Below are 25,903 nucleotides of genomic sequence, written 5' to 3' on the forward strand. Positions count from 1 at the left end.
AACTCTGGAAACATGGTTGTAGAAATCAAGTGTGAAAAAATCCAGTTTACAAAGTTTTCCTGTGCCTTCATTCTCTCACTCTAGTTCAGCACACAACCACAATCATGGGGAAGACTGCTGACTTGACTACTGTCCAGAGGAAAGTCGTTGCCACCCTTCACAGGGAGGGTAAACCACAGAATGTCACTGCTGAAGTCCAGGCTGTTCTCAGAGGCTGTGTCAAAGCATACTCATGGAAAACTGACTGAAGGGAAAAGTTTGGTCAGAAAAGGAGCACAAGCAACAGGGATGAGCTCAGCCTTCAGTTCGTTGTCAAACAAAGAAGATTCGAGAATTTAGGGGAGCTTCACAAAGACTGGTATGAGGTTGGAGTCAGTGGATCCACAGATCAAAGGTCATCGGTGTCTCACCTGGGTGAAAAAAGAACTGGATCGTTGTGGTCTCAGTGGTCCAAAGTCCTGTTTTCAGATGGGACTAACTTCTGCATTTCATTTGTAAATTGAGGTCCCAGAATCTGGATGAAGACTTGAGAGGCTCAGGATCCTTCAGGTCTTGAAGTCCAGTGTTTTCAGTTTCCACAGTCAGTGATGGTTTGGAGTGCCATGTCATCTGCTGCTGTTGGTCCACTGGTCTTTATCAAGTCGAGTCCACACTGTCAACTGTCTAGGAAGTTTTAGAGCCCTTCATGCTTCATCTGCTGAGAATTTTTATGGAGATACTGATCTCCTTTCTGCAACTACCAGGAACTGGTTTACTGTGTTGGATCGGCCAGCCAACTGGTCTGACCTGAACCCCATAGTGAATCTCTTTCACAAGGAAGATGAGAGACACAAGACTCAACAATCCAGTCGGGCTGAAGGCTGCTATCAGATCAACCTGTGCTTCATAACGCCCCAGCAGGACTAGGGACTGATTGGCTCCATGACACGAGCATAGGGGCTGTAATTCATGGAAAAGGAGCCCTGACCAAGTACTATGTAATACATGAGCAGAATTTACCAGAAGGTCAACATTTATATATTGTAAACCTTTGTTCAGACTGATATTTTGTGATTTTCTAATATTTTGAGATATTAGATTTTTTATTTTTGTGAGCTGTAAGCCATAATCATCAAACCTTGCAAAGAAGATGGATACGCCCGTTTCCGTGTTTCTCACTGGTGAATCTATCTATCTGGTCTGAACCGTTTGGGCCCGGATAGAAAGAGACAGGACCAATCAGCGATGAGGACGCGGCAGAGTCATGACGTATGCAAGCAGCAACAAGAGGCCGGTGTAGATATGGCGGAAGACATTAGCGTGGATAATGCTAAAGCGCCAAGTTTATCAGAACTTGACAACATTTCTTCATTAAAAGAAGAACAAAGAACAGCAGTGAGTTGTTTTTTTTTTTTTTTTTTTAAATGACAAAAGTCGTGTACTGACATGTCTACGGATGCCATGGTTCGCGTTATGCAGTTCTCTATGGCGTTTACACCTCACTAGCGGCCACGTCACATGTTTTGTTGCCCTGATTGACCCGTAAAGATATGACAGACAAAACTTTCATCCAACCACACTCGGAGGTATTTTCAGAAGGCTCTGCCGTTTCCCAGACACTGTCTATTAGAGGTTTGTCAGGTTAGTAATCCTCAACATTAAAACAAAAAAAAATCTTGAAATATCTCATTTCGTATGACATGAATGTAGAATATTTTGAAGTTTCACTCCTTCGATTAAAAAAAAAAAAAAAATTGTAATTTTTTTGAGATGCATTTGTATATGCAGTAGGGGTGTAAAGGTACATGTATTCGTACCGAACTGATTCGGGCTTCTCGGTACGGTACAGACGTGTACCAAACAATACATGTGGAGCCAAGCTCATAAACAGAAGGAAAACCAGAGAACAACTCACTGTCACACTGTCCTGGCAACCACAGCAAACACCAGCAACAGCCTGAATATTCCCAGATAAAAGTGTCCTGTTTAGGAACACTTTGCTTCACAGTAAAATACAACAGTGGACAAAGACAACAACAGTAGCACTGACATTATTCAGCAGCTGTGTCGCTAAAAGTATGTTGTCCGGCGGACCAATCAAAGCATTTGAAAAATCACCACTCAAACAAGAACGTCACTGTACTGGAGGAACAGCAGAGTCTCACCAGCCAGTTCTTATTCCTTAAGATCGTTTTTATTATAACAATGGTGCTCTGGCTCTTTGAATCAAATTAATTTTACCTTCATATGTCAGCCTCAGAGGAGTGAGAGACGGACTCTGCAGCTGCGTCCTAGGTAAAGTTATCCTCAGATTTCACACAGCTCTAACCTCTTTATCCATCAAGATGGGTTGTGAAAAGTTCTCCCAAACTTTGTAGTAGGTTCCATTGATTAAAAAAGTAATCCAGTGCTGAAGTCTGTGTTGAAATTGGAAAAAAAAAAAAAAGCTAATTAGCATACTTAAGCTAACGCACAGCAGTATGATGATGCATTCAAGTTGGCTGGGAAATTTTAATGTTTGAAGAATGGGTATAAATATGTCAATATATCAATGAAAATAACCTAGTAACTCAAAAATATATTTTTTTAGTGATATTTTTAATAATTGAAGACCTTTTGAAAGGAGGCTGCCGCATTATAAATAATAAAAATGTAATTTATTCAGCCCATTTATTTTAATACAATTTGATGAAAAAATTAAAATTACATTTTATTTATTTGCTTCAATTACCGTACCGAAAACGTACCGACTTCAAAACCGAGGTACGTACCGAACCAAAATTTTTCTGTACCATTACTCCTCTAATATGCAGCAATACTGCATATTTTAGCACCTTTGCCAGAGTGTTCATTTTCTCGACTAAAGCTATGACTAAAAATGTTCGTTGACAGCCTTTTTTTCATGACAAAAGCAAGACTAAGACTAACAAAAATAGATCTGTGATGGCTAAAACTGACAAAAACATGTTTAGTTTTCGCCAAGATGACTAAAACTAGACTAAAATGTAATTCGGTGATCGTCGGACATTCAGAATCCGTGATATTTTTGCACTCAGTCAAAATCTGTCATCTGTGAAAAAACAATGCATCTATATCTATTCTGTCTCTCAGCTGTAGAAAGCAGGGACCCAGGTTTGTCAGGGTGCAGAGAACACACTTCCATCATCTAGTACCAAATTTAGACAAGAAAATAAATGCTTGGACTAAAAGGAAAGACCATAATGTGAGGACTTTTTATGGACTAAAACTAGACTAAAATCATTTGAGTTTTCGTCAACTAAAACTAGACTAAAACTAAAAAGGATATGAATGACTAAAATGTGACTAAAACTAAAATTATTTTCATTTAAAGACTAAAACTAAGACTAAAAATTATCAATAGTTGCCAAAATTAACACTGTTGCCAGATTGGCCCCAGCATTAGTAAGAGTTCTGTCATCACTTTTAAAGCATCCTCAGGTGTTGATGTTGGTGCTGCTGGTAGAAACAGACAGACACATTCATTAGAAATACTAGTTAATCACACAGCACCATCTCCATGACAGTAATTAAAGCAATACTGGCTGTTTTTTAAATACTCCAGGACCTTAATCCCACCTATTCCTAGTGCAGTCCTATGACCATAATATCAAATATCCAAACAGTCGATCACCTGATCAGGCTCTGATCTGCTGTCGTGCCTCCATGTCACTACATGACAAATAACCCACAATCAAGCTCAGATGTTGCCAGATTCAATACTAGTGGTACAACTCATAATTCAGGTCAGATCTTAAATTTCACTGTAAATGCCCAGCCTTCGGTTTTAGGTGATAATAAGTTGGGTGAAAAACTTTCTCCTTTTTCCAGAGAAATCCTGTGAAGACGTGTTTTGATTGACTCAGCGCTGGATTATACTATAGGAGCTTATACACACTTTTGCAACGTCTGTTGCTTATCTGCTTCTGGAACAATCCGATAAGGACGTTCTCGTAAATACAAATGCAAACTATATTCCATGTGGCCCTCTAGGAAATGCTTTCCTGCCTCAGCCATTACAGCCATCCTCCCAAGCATTTTAGAAAAGTTTTAATTTCTCCGGGGCTTTCAAATTGCCTGTTTAGGTTCAGCGGAGGCATTGTTCCAGGCATCTATAAAGTACCTCTGTGGCTCAATGAAATGACCATATGGAGCTCCATAGCACTGTTCCATCCTAATTGCCTCCTTCCACAAGTGTCAATTTCATTCAGGAGAACACAGGGACGGCGGCGGAGGAGAAGAATGAATGAAACAAACGTGGGGGGTGGAGGGCCGAGGAGCGCTGACATTCATCAAACTTCTCCCGACAGATGGATGAGGATACTGTCGTGCAGGACTTTGTTCGGCAGATGAACAGCGGCGTTCTCTCTGGATTTCATTTAGCCTTGCTCTTCTTGTTAAAGCGTCGCCTCTCTCCTCAGTGCGTGGAGCCCTCGGCATCGCAGCCAAGGACCCTGACTCTTAATTTTAGCAGCTGAAGAGGTCCAGATCAATAACCATCAGTGTTTGGTTTTGGGCCGCTGCGTCGGTCACAGGGGGGATACACCCCGCCCTCATCTGCTGCTAACCCTCTCCCTGCCTCTGTTGCACTCATAGAGGGTGTCGTTTAGTTTTGTCCATTTTCACAGCACGCCTGTGAGCCGTGTGTCAGAGGGATTTCTGTGTTTTATGTGCTGTGCACACAGGTATGCCCCTCACTCACGTCTCAGAGATAAGACAGCTTGTTACAAGATTTCTCTCTGTTTCAGCAGTTTAATAGCCAGAACTAAATATCTATCTGATCAGCATTTAGAATATTTAACCAAAAAAACATTGCTTCCATGGAAGCAGTCATGCTTGGCCAAATAGATATCACAATGAAATTTTGTTGACTGGTTATTCTGTGTTACTTGTTCTTTAGGATGGCAACACATTGACAATTTTTAAACCCTAACTGATTTTAAAAAATGAGAGACCACAGACATAAGGACAAGTTTTGACTGGTTTTCAACATTATAGTCCTCTTAATGCATACACTAGATGACTCCCGAAGACTGGGTGACTACATACTTGCTGTTTGTAGTGACAATTTCACAGTGGAGATTCCACAGACACGAGATCTCACAGTGAAAATGTGATTTCAGCAGAAAAACAATCATGGGGGTCAGGGTCCAAAACTAACACCTGCCACTTGCCAGTTATGGGTAGATTTTGTCTCTGGCTGGTAAATTTTTAAGACCACTCGCCACTCTGGCAAGTTATTTTTTTACCAGCGAAAAATTCTTTCTTTGTTGTTACTGGAGAATGATGCTGGTATCGGCTGGTTTCCTGGCAGAGTAATGTGTATTTCAGGCCGAGATGATCTTTGGTCACGTAAGTGCGTCAGTCATGACGTCATTCACAGCGCGCCGAGGTGGACAGCTGCGGTGTTGACAACTTAGCAGCTTTGTTGCTATACTAGCGAGTTTTCAGACCCCTGTAGCGACTCTTCAAAGAAAAAAAAGCGACTAGTGACAAATCTAGCGAGTTTTTCTGGTGTTACTGGAGACTTTTAGAGACTTTGAGACTTTTACAGGCTTTAGGAGACTTTGACAAATAATAAATAGAAATATAAACCAAAAATCAAAATTAAAGTAACTCTGCCAGAGTATCTCTTGAGTGATTTCGGTCCTAATCCCAGAAAAAGGAGGAGCGTTAGAATTATGACATTATAAAAACAAGAATCACAGTTCTACACATATTTAGGGTCTTTTTACTCACTTTTTGTTTTTCTTACCAGCCAGCCAGGCTGGTAAGTGAAAAAGTTAGGGGGGTTGATGGGGGTTGATCAACATCCTCAGCCAGCTGTTCTAGTATGCTTTGCAGTTGCAGTGAAAAACAAAAATGAAAGAATATGATCAAAATCCTGGTTGAGATGATGGAAGGGTTGTGTGTTTGGACGATCTTAGAGATATCAAAGTGGTGCAGAAGATGCACAAATGTGTTCCAAAAACATTGTAATGCAGGGAAATAAATGTTGAATGCTAACAATATTCTTGGGGGAAAAATCTTCAGACCCTTTTCACCTGGTGCCAACTATGAAATGGCAAATTAAGGCTGGGCAATAAATCGAATAAATCGATAAATCAGGTTTTTGGAAAATCAAGATTTTGAAAGTAGAGATTTGCTTTTATATTTTACTGCTGTAAAAGTAAAAGCTACTATAAGAAGCTTTGATTTTATTGTGATTCTGGTAACCCTGTAAACAAAATGAAACCACTGTTTTTCTCATATTGCTCATGTGCAACCACAGTGATCTCAAAGAATAATGCTTTGCTCAGTCTTAATAAACATATTCACTCTAAATCCTTTTGGTAGAAATTGAAATTTAAGGTAGTTTTTGTCTGCTTGCGCACATTTTTATCTGACACTGGTTCTGTAGCAGAGATGACAAGCAATCAAATACAAACAGAAATAATCAATGTTCCCCTGATGGTCTGGTTTACTTGCATAGATCATAGAGAGAAATCAGCATTACTTTCAGAGTGTTTCTTAAGCAGATAAAAAATTTCAGAGCCTGAGTGTTTATGTAGATAACCCTCCATAGTATTGACTGTGGTTTAAACTGTGGTATTTTATAGTTAACCTGAACAATAACAACTATTATCAAAGAAGCGAATAACCTTTATTCATTTGTGTAGAAAGTAGCCCTCTTACAGTGGAATGTAATGGGCCTTTTATCAAAAATAGAATTAAAACATGTTAAAAATAGCTAAAATTGGTTAATAATGACAAGAAATGGTGGTAAAGGTGGTGAAATTGGATTTTAAAAGTAGTAGAAAATGGTTAGAAGTGCCAAAAATTAAATAAAAGTGTCAAAAAACAGGCACACTGAGTGGTAAAAAAGGATTAAAAAGTTGATGAAATGGCATTTAAGTGGTGAACATAGGTGGAAATTTGGTGAAAGGGGATGAAAAAAATGATACAAACTGGCAAAAATCAAATTGTAAACTGTGCTGTAAAAAGTGATAATAAAGCCAACAATAGGCGAATAGTGGCAAGACTTGGCTAAGAAGTAGCAAAAACAGGCAGAAAAAAGTGGTAGAGAGTGTTTAAAATGGACAAAAAATGGGTTTAAGCGGCAAAAATGTGACAAAATTTGGCAAAATTGGTGTAAAGTGGAAACAGTGTGAATTAAAAAATATTCTAAGTTATTTAAAGCATCCCTATCAGTGTCTTGCGACCCCCAATGGGGTCCCGTCCCAAACGTGGAGAACCCCTGCTTTAAAGGAACCTTCAGTTCAATTTTGTTGATAAGAATTAAATAAACCCCATTGGACACACACACAAAAAAAAAACAACTTAAAATTGTAAATCGAGTTTGGTGTGAAAAAAAATCAGAGATTGAATTTTTTAACTATATTTCCCAGCCCTACGGCAAATATTAGAATTTTTAATACAGTCTGGAGTGATTGTGCTCTGCCTGTAGTTTTGTCATTTTTATTTTTAGGTTATTTTTTATGGGTGTCAGTGTTGGTGCAGGGCTACGAGGCTGTCGTCAGTCTGCAGGTAAAGGAAAACTTAAATGGACCAGGAGACATCACGGTCTCTGTCCTCTCCTCTGTCTGTAAGAGACACCAATGCATTTTTATGAGACCCTGAGGAGACTTAATAATGTTTTTGCTAATGGGGGAATAAAATGGTGAACATAGAAGCTGTGATGGAGGATAGAGCAGAGTCAAATCTTCATCATCAGTCAAACTAAATCCTGAATCTTCTCTCCTGTCAGTGCAGAGGTGTTGCCGTGTTTCTAACTCCTTTAACTGCTGGGAAACATCAGGATATACTATCTTCTCTATCTGTATCACTGCTCTGTTTTAGCAATGTAGGACACCAACAGCTGTATGCTGTCTCTCTCTGCACATCGCAGAAATTCTGTTTTATTCTTTTTTTGATAAAATACTTTTGTACTTTCTTTACTTTTGCATCTTAAAAATGATAAAGGGACTGAGTATCAGAAACGTTGACGACCTCAGTAGAGGCATTAAACCATTACAAGGCAACTGTTGTGGTTACAAGGTTACCCATGTTTAATAATTAAGTGATGTTTTCTTTTGTTGTCAGCCCATCTGAACATAAGATTTCATATTACAGCTCTTTTTAAGAGCAAAGCTAAAAGAACAACAGACGCACTTTGCGACTGTATTTACTACATTTATTTGAAGAATTGCCGTTTACTTTTCTACTTCAGAAAACCTATGAAGCATGCTCAATGTGTGAGAAGAGTTTTGGCTTTTCTGACACGATCTGATGATATCCAGAGTATTTTTTGTTGAGTTGATATTTTAGAAAAGGAGCTCCCTCAGTTGTAATGCCAGCACCATAACATGTAAATCCATGTTTGTTTTCTTGTACCAGCTCTTTAAAGCTCCAGAAGTTTAGTTTCTCTGCTCATCTCTTTTCTTTGGTGACTCCTGGCTCTGTTTAGATCCACATTAAATATTTTCTGTATTTTCAGTTGCGGTGGTTCTCTTGGATGTAGATATTGTTGTCCGAGCAGATGCTTTCCCCTGTTTTCTTGACCATAAGGTGCATCTGCAGCTCAGATTTGTCTCCCTGCGTTCTAAGCCTTTTCTGCTCCACTGCCAATAGATGTGCATGTGTTAAAGATGGCTTCTGTTTTGCGGTGAGCCAGCCTCATCCCGAGGTGCTCTCCTGGGGGGCAAAGGTTCGCCCCCGCCTCCCCTCTCTCTTTGCTGGGGTCATTTGGAGAGGTAATCCACACATGGCTGGATACTCTCACTCCAGCTCGGAGCAGAAAGACGGAGCGTCTGCATGGTAAAGAAAGAAAGGATTAGGTTCATGGTGAATCGTAATGGGCTCATTTCACAAACCTCTTTTTTTACCAATTAAGCTGAACTCGACTTGGACTTGTACGCACTCTTAAATCACGACTTGTACCCAGCAAACCCAGCCCTTAGATGGCAACATGCACGCCTGGTTGAGCCGCTTTAATCCTGCGTTTTTTCTTTTCTCGTATTGTGGTCAATGTCAGCCAGAGGTTAACCTGGTTATAGAATGATTGCCTCACCCCGGCTGCAGCCGTCGTTATTTATTTCACTCCACTCCACAAGCCCCGGAGATTGAGTTGAAGTACAGAGCCTGTATTTAGACTTTATATAAGAAGATTGGTGGTGGCCACCGTCAGACCGCTCCAGTCAGCCCTGTGTTCACCGATGGCCAGCCGGATCAATACAACACAATTGAGTTTTCCAATCTGTGGTCTTTGGGAACGCAGCCACGGCTCTTACAGGGTGATGGCGTCTGATGAAGTCTTCATCAGGGTCTATTGACAGATTCATTTGAGCTCCCTTCTTTCCCCCTTACCACACTGTAAAGTAATGGGACACAAAGACCCTCTTTAAGGAGTTTTCTTAGCGCTGATTGATCGATCAAACTGACAGAGCTGTCTCACTCCTTCAAGTGAACACTGATTTCTTCATAGATATTTTATCACTTTGTAGGGATATTCAGCAGCTCCTGATCAAAATAACAGAGATAATCAAGATAAAGTATTCACAACCACAATTCCAAAAAAGTTGGGACACTGTACAACGTAAATAGAAACAAAATGCAGTGATTTAGGGATCTCATAAACCCATATTTTATTCGCAGTAGAACATGAATAACATTTCAGATGTTGAAACTGATACATTAATGAAAAATATCAGCTCATGTTGAATTTGATGGCAGCAACACATCTCAAAAAAGTAGGGATGGGGCAACAGTACAAATAAAAAACAGCTGGAGAAGCATTTTGCAACTAATTAGGTTCATTGCTCAGCAGTCAGGCGCTGCTGTAGCTGTAACTGTTATGTTAAAGCCACATCTGAGCTAATGGCTACAACGGTGACAGCCATTGCTATAAGAAGGATTTATCTGCAGTAGGGCTGGATGATTAATCAAAAATTAGACTAAATTGCAATGTGGACTGCTGCAATTTTGAAATTGCAGAAGGTGCAATATTTCTTTAACCTGAAGTTTGAGTAAAAGTACAACTTTTAAACTTTTTTGCTGCAGAAATGTTATGCATGACATCGTGCAACCATTCTGGTGCCATTTTTTTTTAAATAGTCTTCAAAATCCTGACCTTCTTCATTTTTGTACTTTTTTTCTTATTGAATATAATACTGACAAAAACCCTTCAATGCAACAATTTATATCCAGTTTGTAATATGAGCCAGAATCATCAGAGTTAGATATTTATAAAGAACTGTTCAGCCCTGGTTTAGGAATAATGGAAGGTTAGGAAATTATCATATATCAAATCGCAATTGCAATATTATGGGAAAAAATATCCCAGTTGGATTATTTTCCAAAGACCGTTCGGCCCTGATCTGCAGGCTCACAGGCAGCAGATTCAGGACCACAGATTCAGGACCCTGCTTGTGCACATGCATGTTGTTTATGAGCATTTTTTAGGATACAGATTGCTAGCTATTGCTCTTGCTACTACCCTGGGAGCTCCGGGTTCAAATCCGGCCTGTTGCTTTACCGCATGTCTCTCCCCCACTCTCTTCCCTGTTTCTGAGTCTATCCACTGTCCTTCCTTTACCTAATAAAGGCATGAAAAGGCCCAAACATAAATCTTACTAAAAAAACAAACAAAAATAAAACAAAGTTTGGAAAAAGAGGCCATCTTACTTGAACACAAACCAGCCATAGACTTCATGTAGGGCTCCAGCGAGGAGCGACTGTGAGGCCAGTTGGCAGACAACATAGTTTAGTGTGTTCATATACTTTTTGTTCCTAAACTGCAAGCTGCATGAGAAGACTACTTGGTCTTAATGGAAGAGCTGATAAGACAGCGAGCTAGCAGAAGATCACTGGTGTTCAAAGTTTGGAAAAACAGTTGGTGAATTTAAAGGGGGTTTAAAGACTTTTGGAAAAAATGCCTTAACATGCATTAAAAATGTAGATAAAATGGAAGGAAAACACGTATAACATCACATAAAGTACTTCAAGTTAACTTTAAATCCCTGCCTATCAAAGTCGTGTCAACGCAAGCAACTTGTTTCAACTGCAGTGCTCCTCCTCTTTGATAGGTGGCGCTGTCGCAGAAATATAGGTCCTGAATCTGCGGCCCTGAAACTGCTGCCTGCGAGCCTGCAGAGACGTACTATTGCTTTCTACCGGCTTCCAGTACAACTAATGCTGATTGGTCAGCTCTGTTCTCAGGCTGGGCACAATACTCTCAGATTGGAGCTTTGTAAGATGCATAAACATCCTGACAGACATGTAATATGGTCAGTGCATCTGCTTTGCAAGGTCAGGATAGTGCAGGAGATCTGAAGAGAAGGTGGGAATGACATGCAGGAAAGGGCCCACAGGTTGGCTTTGGACCCAGGCTGCTTGCTTGGAAGATCAACTTTTGAACGTGGGATGCAACCTAACCACTAGACTGTTGTTTCTCAGCCTTTTTTTTGTCAAGATACCCTAAAAATAAAAATAAATCTGAAGTCACCCCAGTCTAAATGTATGTGTAAAGCACAAACGCTCTACAGTCTGGCTAATTGGCCCACCAGATCCTATCATACTTTTATTATATCTGGCCCACTGGCATGAGGTCTGCAGATTTCCTCCAGTTTAAAAATGTAAATTTAATCCTGAAAATTTGAAATATCCTTGTAAAGTCATTAAAATGAGAGTGCCTAAAAAGTTCAATTAGATAAAAAGTCTGGAATATGGGAAATAAATTTCTGTTTCCTTTTCATGTTCATGTTATGATGCAATTCAAAATTTTAACGTTTTAGCTTATTGTTTGACCTTTTAGATCCTCAATTTTACATTTTTAAGTGATATTTTAACCTTTTAAACTAGCAATTTAGATTTTTTTTTCATGTTTTGACCTTTCAGCTCCTTACTTTGATTATAAGCTCATATTTTTTTGACCTTTCGTATCCTCAGTTTCAGTTTTAAGTAATATCTCGACCTTTTAAACTCAAAATTTCCATTTTTTTCACGCCTTGACGTCTTAAACCAATGATTTTGAAATTTATCTCCTATTTTGACATTTGAAATTCGTGATTTCAGATTTTTATCTGATGTTTTGACCATTTAAAATTATAATTTCAACTTTCTATCTCATATATTTGCCTTTTAAAAACATTATTTTGACTTTAAATGCCATGTTTTGACCTCTTTAGCTAATAAGTTTGAATTATCATCTCAGATTTTGAGCCTTAAAACTTAACATTTTGACTTTTTTTACTCTCAGAATCATTTATCATCAGTGTTAAGGTTTTTTCCCCCCATAATTCATTGCTGGTGAAAATAAGGTCAACAGTTTATGGTTAAATGTTGGCCCTGTTCGGCCCTCAGGTTGGACCCAGATTCAGAATTTGGGCCCTGCTGTGATTGAGTTTGACATACCTGCCCTACATCCATGTAACCGCTGAAGGATTTACAAACAAAACTGGACTACTTCTGTGTCCTTCAGAAAATGCTCATTATTTACACAGGGATAGCTCTTGATTTAGTATTAACAGTAGTATTAACATGAATAAACATGAAAAAAAAAAATTAATTGCAATACTCCAGTTGTTTTAGCACCTGTCTGTTGGTTCAATATGTGTTTAAATGTAAACAAGGTCACTTTATAAAAGGCTGTCATGGCGGTCTTGGGGACATGACACGCCCCATTACAACCCTAGAAATGAAGGATTTCTCTGGCTTTGAAAACTGTTAGAAATATCTGAGGTAATGATCATACTTGGCTTCAAAGTTTCCTTGTAAAAATGTAACACTTTGTGCCTTAAAGTCATGTGTTTGTTGTTCTGTCTTTCACATGGAGGCTCTTTATTTTCGATGAGGCTGTTGCTAAATTTACACCCCAGTCACCCTTCACCCATTAAACCAAAACCGCTCCAAGCTTTCGGTTTTTACAAAACTCAAATAAAAGACCACATGAAAAAATATTCAATAAAGAAGCGAGCGAGCTTTGCTTTTGAAAGCAAGGCCGAAAAGTGACCTGGCGGCTGATAAAGGGACTGTGTAAATTTCCAAATTATTTCATATTTGATTTCTAAACAAGCCGCAGGGGTATTGGATATCACACGCTAATGCAAGGCGGTCACATGTGCACTTGGGAAATTGGTTGGACGCTCTCCTCGGCGCTTTTGATGTCCAAGTTGTTTTTTCTGGTCTGGAGTGGAGCTGCTCTTAAGAAAGCCATAATCCTCACGGTATTGCTGTGGCAAGCACTCCTCTGGCACAACATTTCACAACGGCGTGCGTGACTCCACTAATTTTCTCCGTTGTTGTTTTACCTGTTTTGTATTTTTGCTCCCCCCTCCCTCCTCGTGACCCCTCCTCTCAGAATTCTCCAGAACAGAGAGAGTGAGGGACTATATGAGTCTGGGTGGATTGGCTGAAGGTGGTTTCCCACCAGAAAGCTCATCCCTCTGTGGTACAGACGGAGATCTTCTGATTCAGCTGGATTTAATCAACCGCTGATGTTTCTCACTGACATAAATGATCAGACGACATTTTACTCGACATTTACCTTTTAATTATTAATGCTTTTAATTTGAAATTCTTACATTATTTCCTTTTCTTTTTGAAAGGACAACTATTGCACGCTACAGTACAAGCACTATGACTGCACATTTTCTCATGCCATTCCAGAGACATCCAGGCCTGTCGTCACATCAGATTATATTCTAATTATTAAAACTTTAAACAGTATGGAGGCTTAGTACAGTGAGATAACATTAACTGCACTTGCACCTGAATAAAAAGGCGTATAATGCATGCACCACCACGATGTAGATATTAATGCAGTGACAAAACAAAACGGAATCATAACCTGTAGATTGAACCTGAAGTCATTTTGTCAGTACTACCATAAAAACCTAACATTCTGTAACTTTTTATGCTACTAAGTATTTGTATGTTTTTTGTTGAGATCATTATTCTCTGTATTTTCATTGATAACCAAGTAAGTAGACTCATGGTACCATTTAAGGATCATTTAGTAATCGCAATATCATCCAGTATAATTGCACATGATCGTGCAGCACTAGCAGCAACACCATAACCTGGTTTATTTAAAAATCATCAGAGTATTGCTTTAATAACAGCCATGATGATGGTGCTGTGGAATGAATGGATCCTTATAATAAACACCTGAACTCTTGATGTCGAGCTAAGTAGTCAGACTTGGTTCTTGGTTATTTAGACACACTCATCAGCTGTATACTCATGTCACAGCTCCAAACTTAAACTGTGAACACACTCCTCTGATTTTAATGTGATCCCAGAAGAGTTGAAAACCACTGTAACGTCTCTTTCTGGGGCTGTACCGGTGATAAAAAAATTATCTGAAGTTTGTTGTTAGTAACCCATCGTGCTGCAGCAGCATTAGGCATGGTTTAAAGTGTCAGGGTTTTTTTTTTTTTTAAACATTTAGGGTGCACTCACACTATGCCATCCGTACCGTGCTGTATTCGTACTGTGCTCAAGACCATGTGACCCCTTCTCCTGTCCCCCCTTTGGCTCACACTTACACTAGGCCCACCCTATCCTTCTGTGCCAGGGCCGTGAAGCGTGCCATGCCCAAGCACGGCATGGATGCACTCACACTGATCAAACGAAACAGACTTTTGGTTCAAACGGGCCCAGGCAGGGTACGGACGGCCTAGTGTGAGTGCGCCCTTAATCGTGAGCTAGCTAAGCTTTCTGTGGGGTGTAGATGAATCTGATTGGTGCTTGTTGGTTGAAGGACAACAGAGACTTCATTTGATCCTCTGTCCTGATGTAACTTGGTTTCTCTAACTCAGAAATGTGAAAATGCTGCTTCTATATAAATTATTTCCAGTTATCCTTTAATGAATGCCTTTATTCCTTTTTTTTTTCTTTTTTTTTTTGCAAAACTCGAAGCATTTGTCAAAGACTGAATGAATCCATAGAGGTGCACTCTCTGCTCACTGTGCTTGTGTGTGCATGGCAGCAGGAACCTGAATGAGGCTGATTATGATTCCTGTCTCTTTATATTTAAGGCTTTAAACTATCCTGAGACAACCAAACAAGTGAGAATTCTCCCAAAACTATTCCTTTAAATGCACTCCCCTCTCTAAGCTGTCCCTCCTCCTCCTCTCTGTGTCTCCTGTGACGTTAATTCCTCATTGATCGAGGCCCCTCAGGGCAGCAGAGCTGTTTACACAGACCCTCATACACAGTGCAGGGAAAAGTACATTAAACTCCACAAAGCACTGTTGACCACTTTTCTCTGCTTTGTTTAGTGAGCAGCCATGTCTGAGGTCAGCGCCTTCACCGAGGAGCGCCACATGGTGCTGCTTTCAGAGATTTAAAGACGGGGATGCACTGTTGTTTATTTGAAAGTGAAATCTCCCAGGTTTTATTTAAAGGCTGTGAATATTTGTTGTCTGCTTGATGCTTGAACAGAGCGATTAAGTTCTAAACGATTGGTTTGTTATTAGATTTAACTCAACAGGCTGTTGTTCTGTCTTCTTTCCTCAGAATTATCAGATGTGGAGCCCAATGTTTTCCTGAGGCCTTTTCTTGAAGTGGTTCGCTCTGAGGACACCACTGGACCAATCACAGGCCTTGCCCTTACCTCTGTCAACAAGTTCCTGTCCTATGGCCTTATAGGTGAGAAATCTTGCTTTTCTTCTTTTGTAAATACAGGTTTATTGCTCAGGAACATCAGAAATCCAGTAAATTAGAATATTAGGATATAGGACCATTCAAAAAAATGGAAAAAAAACAAAAGTATAAACAGCATTTACCGAGTCCAGAGTTGACAAAGCCCTTTACCAGAAGCACATCTACCAGTGACTAAATAGATAATAATTAATAGATGACTCAGGCATACAGTAATTAGCGGCTGTAACAAGCATTTTGATTTGCTGAGGATATAGACAATAAGGCACAATGAATCAGCAGCATTAGAAGAATAGAGTTAAGCAGATATCACAATTTGGTCAAAACATGACTAGAAAATAATGCTATGAGGCTAACGATATGTTATAGGGCTCAGCTAGCCTCTATAGTCTGTACTTGACTCCTCCAGACACTGGTCTCTCTTCATCTTGATAGGAGACAAAAGACGCTCGGAGGTCTGCAGGACGAAGAATTTTGTGATACAGTTAAACTAAATCACTTCACTGTGAAGTGAAGGGATCGTACTCAATGTATACATACATTTTGATGATGATAACTGCAGTGTAGAGCTTTAAAGAACTGACTTTTCTCTGTTCCCATTCATTCCTGAGCTGCATGTCATCAGAATCTAGTGACTCACAGAAACCACATAAACACTATCATACATTTTTGTTTGTATAAATATTAAAATATTATCATATTTAAATCAGTGCTGTTACTCAAAAAAAAGAATCAAGTTAATCACATCACTACACTGTGATTAATCATGATTAATCACAGCATTTTTTATAGTTAAAGTATATTTTTTTGTTTTTAGTTTTTTATAGGCTGTTATTTTCAAGTGTTTTATTTTTATTTTTTCTAATTCTATGTACAGCACATTGAAAGTGCTGTTTGCAGTTTGGTGCAAAGACAAAATAAGGGCAAATATTTAAACTACAAGTGTTCTTAGCTGAGTAGTGTTTGAGTTAAAAAGTTATGATTCAGTCTGTCACATCTTTTGTATATCCCTCAAATAGAAACACATATTCACACTGTATTTTGTGAAGTTTCACATCAAAAACTTAATTTTCCCATTTCAATGTGACATTTGAACACATCTTGATATATAGAATACAGGACTTGTTCAAAGTTTGGGAGCACTTTTCAGCATTTATCTGAGCAGCAGAGGAAGAAAACTGTCCTGAAGCAGCTGAACAGAGTGGTATGACCATGGCTTGATCCCGTGTTGTTGTTAGCATCTTTGCTAACATTAACAAAGATGTGCTTTGCCTGAAGGTGGTACTTAAGACTCGTTGTGCTTCGGTGTAAAGGCAGTTCATCACTGTAGCATGTACCCACAGTTTTGGTTTTATCTTAACTAACATTCTCCAGCTTTTTTAAAAAGAAAATTACCATTAAGCAGGCCCGGGTCTGTCTCCTCACTCGTCACTGCTGGCTGTGTCTGACCCGCCTCTCACCTCTTCACCCCCAGGCACGTAAACATCCGCAATCACGAGCGTTAACGTGTTCATGTTAACAGCCCTAGTTTAAATCAAACATTAAAACATCATCAAATGTTCATTAACACAGGTACTTTGTTCATAAGGTTGCAGGTTCTCTACAGCAGACAGTTGAAGGTACCACATTTTGTTTTGTTTTTTTTATTTAATGCTGATGCACTTCAAGCTCATGAATTGATTAATCTAGTTTAGTTTAGTTTATTTAGTTTGGTTGCGTCAGGGGAAATATAAAAAATACATTAGTCTCAAAAGAGAAAAGATGCTTTGGACCAGATTTAGCTTGCAAGCTAATTTCCATCTACTGTGAAAGCTCTCCTTGAGCTTACTTGCTTGTCTGCATCTCTGAACTCCTACAGACAGAGCAGTGAGGTGCAGACGAGAGGGACAGTGGTGTCTAATCCTCCCTGAGATGTTCCTTTTCATGGCCTGTCAACCTGTGGATATTTTTTGCCCTTTCGTCTTGGGAGACAAACCTAGGTTGACTGCTGTCTGGACATTATTTGCTGTGATATTTTTTGCCAATTTTTGCAATTGGTTGTCATGATAATTAGAATTTGAACAGCATGATAACTGTGGGGGTGTTTTATCAGTAGAATCATTCACTGTTTCCTCTCTACTAGCGTGCTTTATAGAGATAATTTTCTTTTCGCGGTAGGACTTGGCACCTGGCCACAGTGAAGCCAAAAACACCAGGAACTGGTTTGTGACCATGGTGTTGATTGGTTTAGATTTTTGATTTTCATGAGCTTATACGTCGTTATACATCAAGATTAGAACAAAATCAGACCTGAAGTATTTCAGTTTGCTGCTCTTCTTCAGACAGAATCTAAATAACAGAATGCTTCTCAGTGCAAAGATGAGTCAGTTCTGTCCAGTTATGTCATCCAGATCCTGATCATGTGTTAATATCATGTGGGCTGAACTGTTCCCAAGCGTATCATCTCTTGTGTTAAGATCCTATATTTTAGCCTCTGCTGTTACTGATGGTCATTTCAGATCAGGAATCTCATCGTCTATCGTTAGCTGGCGTACTCACAGGACCGCCTGTCCTCATCTTCCTCATCATGGAAATATGACCATGTTTCTGCCAGTTTAGGTCACCAGATGTTAGTTTAGATTGCAGGAGTTGAGTCAACGTTACACTGCTGTCAAAACAGCTGCAGTCTTTGCTGAACTGAAGAGCCTCAGCTTCAGGAACACCACTGTTGGAAAGTGCTGGGTTTACTGTGCGCCATGTTTTTGTGATTAAAGCCCTTTATAGGTAGATGGGATCAAAATTAATGTCAAAACAGAATGACCACAGAGCTCTAAATTAAAATGTGACCCTTTTCTATCAAACTTTTACTTTCAAATTAAAATGAATGCTCCACATTAAATAACAGCTTTCCCAAGAAAATGCTTGAACTAACACCAAATTCAAGTACAAAAAATAAAACTAGCTCACACCCAGTCTTTAGAGTTACTTATAGGTTTAAAGAGTCAGGATTTGCTACCTCTGGGCAAAATGTCAGGTCAGGTTTACCACTCTCAGTCAGGGCTGAAAGGCTCCTGCTTTGCAAGTTTCAAGGGTCATCTGAAAGCATATATATATGCATATTGTACATTCTTCTGATATTACAGCTGACACATCTGCTGTCTGCTATTTCACATCCTCTAAAACAGATTTTTATCATTATAGGGGTTTATCTGTCAATATCTTTATCATCCTGATAATGTAATGCATCTCTGATGCAAAAACAATCTAAAACTATAATGTTGAGGTTTTGCAGGAGTTTTTTTTTCAGATCAAGTCTTGCAAATCATATAATATAATAATGACACATTGGTTGCTTATCCCTAACAACAAATCCTGATGTTCATGTCTGATTTTTGTTAAAGTCATAACTGAAGTTTGGGTGTCTTACACTGAGGAGACAGAAAGTGCTGCTGTTGTCGAGTACTGCCATCTCCTGGCTGCAAAGAAACACAAAACCTGCCTTTTGAGGCCACGAGGCACACTTTCATCTCTTTTTGATTCTTAAAGTTTTATGTGATATAGTTCTTTATATTGTAGTTGTTTTGGTTTAGTAACCTTCAGCAACACAGAAAGGCTTTATTGTTGCTGCAGCATTGTGAGACATGCTGAACCGTCTCTGTTCCTGTTTATAATGAAAGCTTTCAGTAGAGGCTGCAGTGTGTTAATGTTTAGGATTATTTAGGTAGCTGAACCTTACACTATCGTTCCCCTTTAGTTGTATAGTCAACAGAACACAGAGTTATGATGTGATTCTTTCTGTAGGCTGTAGTATAAATCACTTTAAAGTGGATGTGCAACTGCAGACATTATGGTTGGATGTTTAGCAGCAGTTCTGCTAGTGATTTAAAGTGCTGTGGACCCTTCCTGGTTTCTTATTTCTTTGCATATTTGTCACATTTGAATGTTTCATTCATCAAACAAATTTTAATATTAGACAAAGATAACCAGAGTAAATACTAGTCAGGTTTTGAACGATGATTTCATTTATTCAGGAAAAAAGCAGCCAAACCTCCTTGGCCCTATGTGAAAAAGTCATTGCCCCTTAAACCTGTTGAGCAATTTTGGCCCTCTCTTCTTTGGAGAATTGTTTCAGATCTTAGTCCAGACTTTGCCAAGGCCGCTCCAAAAAACCTTTATTTAGTTTTTTGGTCCATTCAGAGGTGGACTTGCTGGTGTGTTTGGGATCATTGTCCAGCTCCATAACCCAAGTGCTCTTGATCTTGAGGTCATAAACTGATGGCTGGACATTTTCCTTTCTGGATTTTCTGTTAGAGAGCAGAATTCATGGTTCCAAGTAGTCCAGCTCCTGGTGTAAACCATCACACTACCACCACCATGTTTGACAGTAGGTATGACGTTCTTTTGATGAAATGCTGTCTTAGTTGAACGGGACGCATACGGTCCGAAAAGTTCACCTTTTTTCTGGTCAGTCCTAGGAATATTTTCCCAAAAGTTTTCAGGATCATCAGGATGTTTTTAGTCAAATGTGAGACAAGTCTTTGTGGTGTTTTTGGTCAGCAGTGGTTTTGGCCTTGGAGCACTCTCATCATGAGTCAAGTGAGTCCTGCAGGTCTTTAGATGTTCTGGGTTCTTTTGGGACATCCTGGATGAGTCGCCCATGCACTCCTGAAGTCATTTTGGTAAGCCGGCCACTCTTGGGAAAATTTAACACTGTTCCGAGTTTTCTGTATTTGTGGGTAATGGCTCTCACTGAGTCTCAAAGCCTCAGAAATGTCTTTGTAATCCTTTCCAGACTGATAGACATCAGTGACTTTATTTCTCATCTGTTCTTGAAGTTCTTTAGACGGTGCCATGATGTGTTGCTTTTAGAGATCTTTTAGCCTACTTCACTTTGTCTGACAGGTTCTATTTAAGAGATTTATTCATTCAACAGGTCTTCCAGTAGTTAAGTCTGGATGTGAATTGTCAGTCAATTCATGATTTAACAAGGGGGCACAATGACTTTTTTCGCATATGGCCAGGCTGGTTTGGATGGCTTTTTCCCTTGATAAATAAAATCAAACATTTTTTTTGATTCCCATCTCTTTCATCATCCTTTAACTTTTTTTTTTCATGAGCACGGCTTGAGAGAAAGTGAGAGGAAATCATCTGCCCCTCACACCCACTCATTTCACTCAGCCGTTTCATTTAGTGGGAGATAATTCCTCTCAATCTGTGGCCTGAGGTCTACTGGCATGAGGGGAGCAGTAAACTAAGCCTAGCTGCTGACAGATATCCAGATCCCTCTCTTTTCCTCATGCTCGTCTCTCCTCCCCCGTTCCCTCTTCCTTCTCCCTCTGCTTCTCCTGCCCAGCCGAGTCAGCAAAGCCCCTCTCCGTGCTGCCAGCAGCCGCATGGTCACTCGCCCCCTTAGGGCTCAGAGCGAGGCTCAGCTGAGGCTTAACCTGCAGCCACTAGTGGAGTATATAAGCTTAGAGTACAGCTGTAGTCTGCCATGATTTAAGGGTTCCATACGTTGTTATTCTTGAATAAAATCACTGTGACAAGAAGAGAGAGAAGCACACAGCATGAGAAACAGCTTCACATGGAGGTCAACAAAGCCCAGAGACTCTAAACATCCACAGGTAGAAAGAGAGAGAAATCACCACATTTTTAGTAGTCCCAGACACTGAAAAAGCTGTGTGCAGTGTTTTTTTGTCCAGCAGAATTCAGCAGAAACGACGACAGTAGACTCTTTATTTTAAGAGGAAGGACTACTGGTCAGATATCTAGCTTGCTTGCATGTTTTGTAGAGGGCACCCCTATACTGAGGCTGCAGTCCTCAGTGCACTGGTCACGGGATCTTTTCTCAGTCTTGGCACTGTTTGGTGCATGTCTTTCCCCCACTCTTCCTCTCCCAATGTTTCCTGTTTCTCTTCAGCTGTCCTATCAAAATAAAGGCAAAGATGGCCTAAAAACTGTTAGCTTGATGCTGACACATAATGGCTTTCCACTTACTCCAACTAAGACATTAAAATACTACATTAAATATAGGGATGCACAATATTATTGAAATGATAATGGTATCTGCTAAAATGAACATTTCTGGTGGTATTTACAGCAGATGTAGAGGGGATGAACTGCTCAGCCTGGCTGAGTGACTAAACATTTGAAACATGTTTGTCTGCTCCACGGGAAAAAAACAGACTAATATCATCTTAGATTTGGGATATTTGGGCTCCGCAGAGATCCAGACTGTTTGATAGAGACTCGGTGGACTTTTGGCATTGATATGTGGTCAGTGATGGATGTGAAACTGAATTAATGACAAAGTTTTGTTAATATGAGGCTTGTTCCTCCATTTCTTAGTGATTGATGTACTTCTTTTTACTTTAGATAATCTGTATAAAAATTTCTGTGGTGGTTACATCTGTTTATAAAAAATTTAGGGTGTAATTTAAAATGGTATCAGTGTTCCCCGCCTGTCTTCCTAAGTCTAGTTCAACTTTGACACCGGTTAATTCCGCAGTTACTTTTTATTTTTAAGATTTATTTTTGGGCTTTTTATGTCTTTATTGACAGAGAAGGGTAGTGGACAGAATCAGAAACAGGGATGAGAGAGCAGAAAAGTGCCACAGGCCAGATTCAAACCCGTGCCGACTGCTCACACGGGGTGAGTGACTTAAAAACGCTAGGCCTCTGCACTTCCTGTTAATTTTTAATGGTCCAAATTCACACGGTACAACTCTGAGTTTTCACACAATGACATATAAACTGTTGTATTGTTAAATCTGTTCATTTAAAGAAGCGTTCACAGAAATAACTTCAGTATTTTACCAAACAGCGATCTGGTTGATTTACAAAGACTGCTTTATTTGATGTGGAATAAATATTAATGGACTTGACATTCTTTTTTAAATTTCCCTATAAATGTTGCCATGTTAATTGGACAGGATTTTATACAGCTGTAAATACATAATTTGTTTTTATTAGATGCCTCGTCACCTTAGATAAGATTTTACGGTTGATCCGCTGAAATTTAAGGTTTATTTTCTTTTACAGTAAAAGCAAGAGGATGGGGAATTTAGTTGAGTTTATATTATTTTCATCACTTATTTTACTTGTAGCTTCTGTAACAGTCCAGTGTCTTGTATCTTAATTAACATAGCGCTCTAAGCATTTTTTTAAACAAATTCTATCAGCTGATGATCTGAACTCAACGAAGTGAACATCATCAAGATGGAGTTCTATGCATACCTGTTGCTTACACTGCAAAAAAAGGGGGGGGGCTAAATATAAGATAAAAACACTAAATCTGAGTAGGAAGGTACTCAGAATTAGTGAAATTCTGTCCATGCCGCAAGATAATTTGACTTCATAAGCTATCTTGAAATAAGATTGTTAAATCTAGAAGTAAGTAAGTCTGCAGAACCTTCAAAAGGGTTAAAATGAGCAGAAAATGCTGGTTTTAAGCTGAACTTCCTACTGCCTAAAATAAGCGAACTGTACTTATTAATTTCCTTAATTTCTTTCTTTATGCAAAGTAAGCTGAAAAATTAAAATAATATAATAAAATATAATCAAATTTACTGAAAAAATACTTATTAGTAAAGTATTATTAAGCTGTGTCTTAAAAAAGTTGGTTCATCTTGAAATAATTCTAAATCCCTGTTAAAACTAAAACAAAAGTTAAAACCAGTCCATATTTTTAGACCATGCATCTTTATGTTTCTACTGAAATCTGGCTGTATCATTTCCTCCAACGTTGTTTTAACGTGTTAGAATTCAGAAGTATTCTGCTCAATAAATTTCATTTTTTATCGATGCTTTGTGTGCGATTGTTAAATCACGCAATCACGCTTTTTGAGACAAAAAAGATATGATCATGCTTGATTTAAGATTATACAGTAAAGTTCCACGCTAAAAATAAGAAATTAACTTTTAAAGCAAGATAAGTTATCTAACATTTCTTAATCTAAGTTTTCAAATCTTGGTAAGCACCAAACACTTTGCACAGTACTCCCAACTGGTTTCTGCCCCTCAGCAGCTGGATCAGCAGAGTCTCACTGACTGAGATTTCACATGCATGCCATCTGTATCAGCCATACATATCTGCAGTAAAAATTATATATCAGCCTCAAATATTGGTAAAATGCACATGTGTTTCATCAGGTACAGATGAAGTCCCAAACATAAAACCTCTACCCTTTCCTCTCTCAGCTCTGACTGACTCAGCCTCCACAAGAGACACTTTTTTTCCCTATTAAAGAAAGGTGTGTTTTTAATCAGGATCAATATCGGCAAAAATTAGTTTGGATTTTTCGGCATATCGGTCAAAGTCAAATATCATGCATCCCTAGTTAAATAAATCATTAAACTGATCATATGCACTGAAATAGATCTTTGATTAGGTTAAGAGAGGGGAAAGTAGTTCCTGAACACTTCAGTTGTGTCAGTGAACATGGCCACTTTGTTTTTTTATTTAGTAGTATTTTACAAACAGCTCTTAGGTCTGCTGCAGCCAGTGTCAGGTGGTAGGACCACATTACAACTAACATCCTGTGGGAATAATGGATTTGATTTTTAAAGATGATAATCAAATGAAACCTCCTGTTAATGACTGTTTAAATATTTGAAATTATTCCCTGTTCCTAATTTATCAGACTTTAGGATTTTAGTTCTGTTTGTTGTTTTTTCTTCCTGTAAAGTCATCAGATGAAAATAAAGCAGAAGGATTGTTTTTTTGTAGGTTATTTTGTGAGCCAAACATTTCCCGTCACTCCCGTTTGGAGTGTAACTGTAGATGGATTTATAAACACCATTACTAGTCTTTAATAAACCCAAACAAAACTCTTACTGTATGTATTCTGGGCATTAACTACTCTGTGTTGTAGCTGAAGCTGAGAGCAGCAGCGTGGCTGAAAGGTGATCTTGTGCTATTCAGAAGATGAACAGGTGAACAAACTAATTTTCTTCTCTGGCCGTGGAAAAAGCAGCAGTCCCTTTGTTTGGTTTCTAAAGATGTATTGGCCCTTGTGCAGCGTGCAGCCTGAGAGCTTTTTGTGCGCTGCTCACTTAAAAACCAGCCACTCTGCGCTCTGTGCTCGCGCTCTCTCACGCCACGTCTTTGATTTCTGTGACCAGAGTTTGATATCACTTTAGCTGCTTTATGTGGCAGCTGGTTCAACCCCCTATTGACTTTGCCCACATACCCTCAGGCACTCACACATACTGAGCCTGTCTTTGCCTCAGCCATATTTTAACAATGCCCCCTCTACCCCTCCTCCGGACACGGCCTGTACCGTCTGAGTGCCAAGAGAAGGATTAGTGTTTTATATCACTTCTGACATTCTGACGGATCCCCCGGTGGCTCCGGTTTCTGTGTCTGGATGTTGGATGTTTTCAGCACAACTTCCACGCTTGTTGCTGCCCTCGCCCTCTGGAGGGACGGGAGCATTGCCCTGTGGAAAAGGCCTGGACAACACGTAAACCCGATCTCAGCCATTAACTTCAGACTGCTCTGCTGTCTGCTCTACAGGTCCTCCCAGCAGCCTCCAGTCATTAAACCAGTGATACCCAACCTTTCTCTACCAAGAAGACACATTGATGAAAAAATATGTTTCGAAGGCCACAATCCTCCTGAAAACAATTAACATTTGAGAACAAAGAGAATAGTTACAACTAGTGGAAAACATGATGTAAAGTAAGCCTGGGCAATATGACCTAAAATTTATGTGAGGGTCTCTCTTTACAGTAATGGTATATTATTGTGGTGTTACAGCATTTAAATGCATATTCAGGTGTTCCAAATACCTTTCTCTGCCAAAAAAGACCTGTGATGGCAGACTGAACTCAAGTCTGAGTATCGATAACAGAAAAATGATTAAATAAGTCTCCGTCTTCACTTCTTTATAGCTGCTTCAGTAATTTAAGTTTGATTTCTCTCCTGCTCACGTATTGCTACTAAATAAAGCACATTTCCTGATGTGGGCCTTCACAATAAAAACACTCAAAAAAGACAACAACTACAGGCTTTTATAGTGAAGAACTTGATGGAAATAGCATATTTATCATTGATTTAAGAAAGACGTGACATAATTTTTTCCGCTACTAGTATTTCCCATTTTAGAAGTAGTTTTGCAAATGGTGGCTCTCTTAGGTGACGCTACGTAGCAACAGCTAACATAGCTAAAGCAGCTACGCAATCAAATTTAGTATGTAGCCAACATAGCAAAGGCAGCTTAAGCAACGTTATCTTAAACGAACCTAGCTAAAGCAAGCATACTTACGTAAGCAACAAATGTAA

At 39.2% G+C, this 25,903-nt stretch overlaps 1 protein-coding gene across 8 annotated transcripts in view; it reads left to right on the forward strand.

The window, feature by feature from the left end:
- Positions 1–25,903, forward strand: part of gbf1 (golgi brefeldin A resistant guanine nucleotide exchange factor 1) — a 148,996-nt gene that overhangs the window by 57,175 nt on the left and 65,918 nt on the right. For all 8 annotated transcript variants that reach the window (XM_041788730.1, XM_041788734.1, XM_041788736.1 and 5 more), the window contains exon 4: positions 15,496–15,627. In XM_041788730.1, coding sequence (XP_041644664.1) covers positions 15,496–15,627 — 132 coding nt within the window. The remainder of the gene's footprint in view (positions 1–15,495; positions 15,628–25,903) is intronic.

Source organism: Cheilinus undulatus, linkage group 6 (assembly GCF_018320785.1).
Source record: "Cheilinus undulatus linkage group 6, ASM1832078v1, whole genome shotgun sequence".
Lineage (NCBI taxonomy): Eukaryota > Metazoa > Chordata > Actinopteri > Labriformes > Labridae > Cheilinus > Cheilinus undulatus.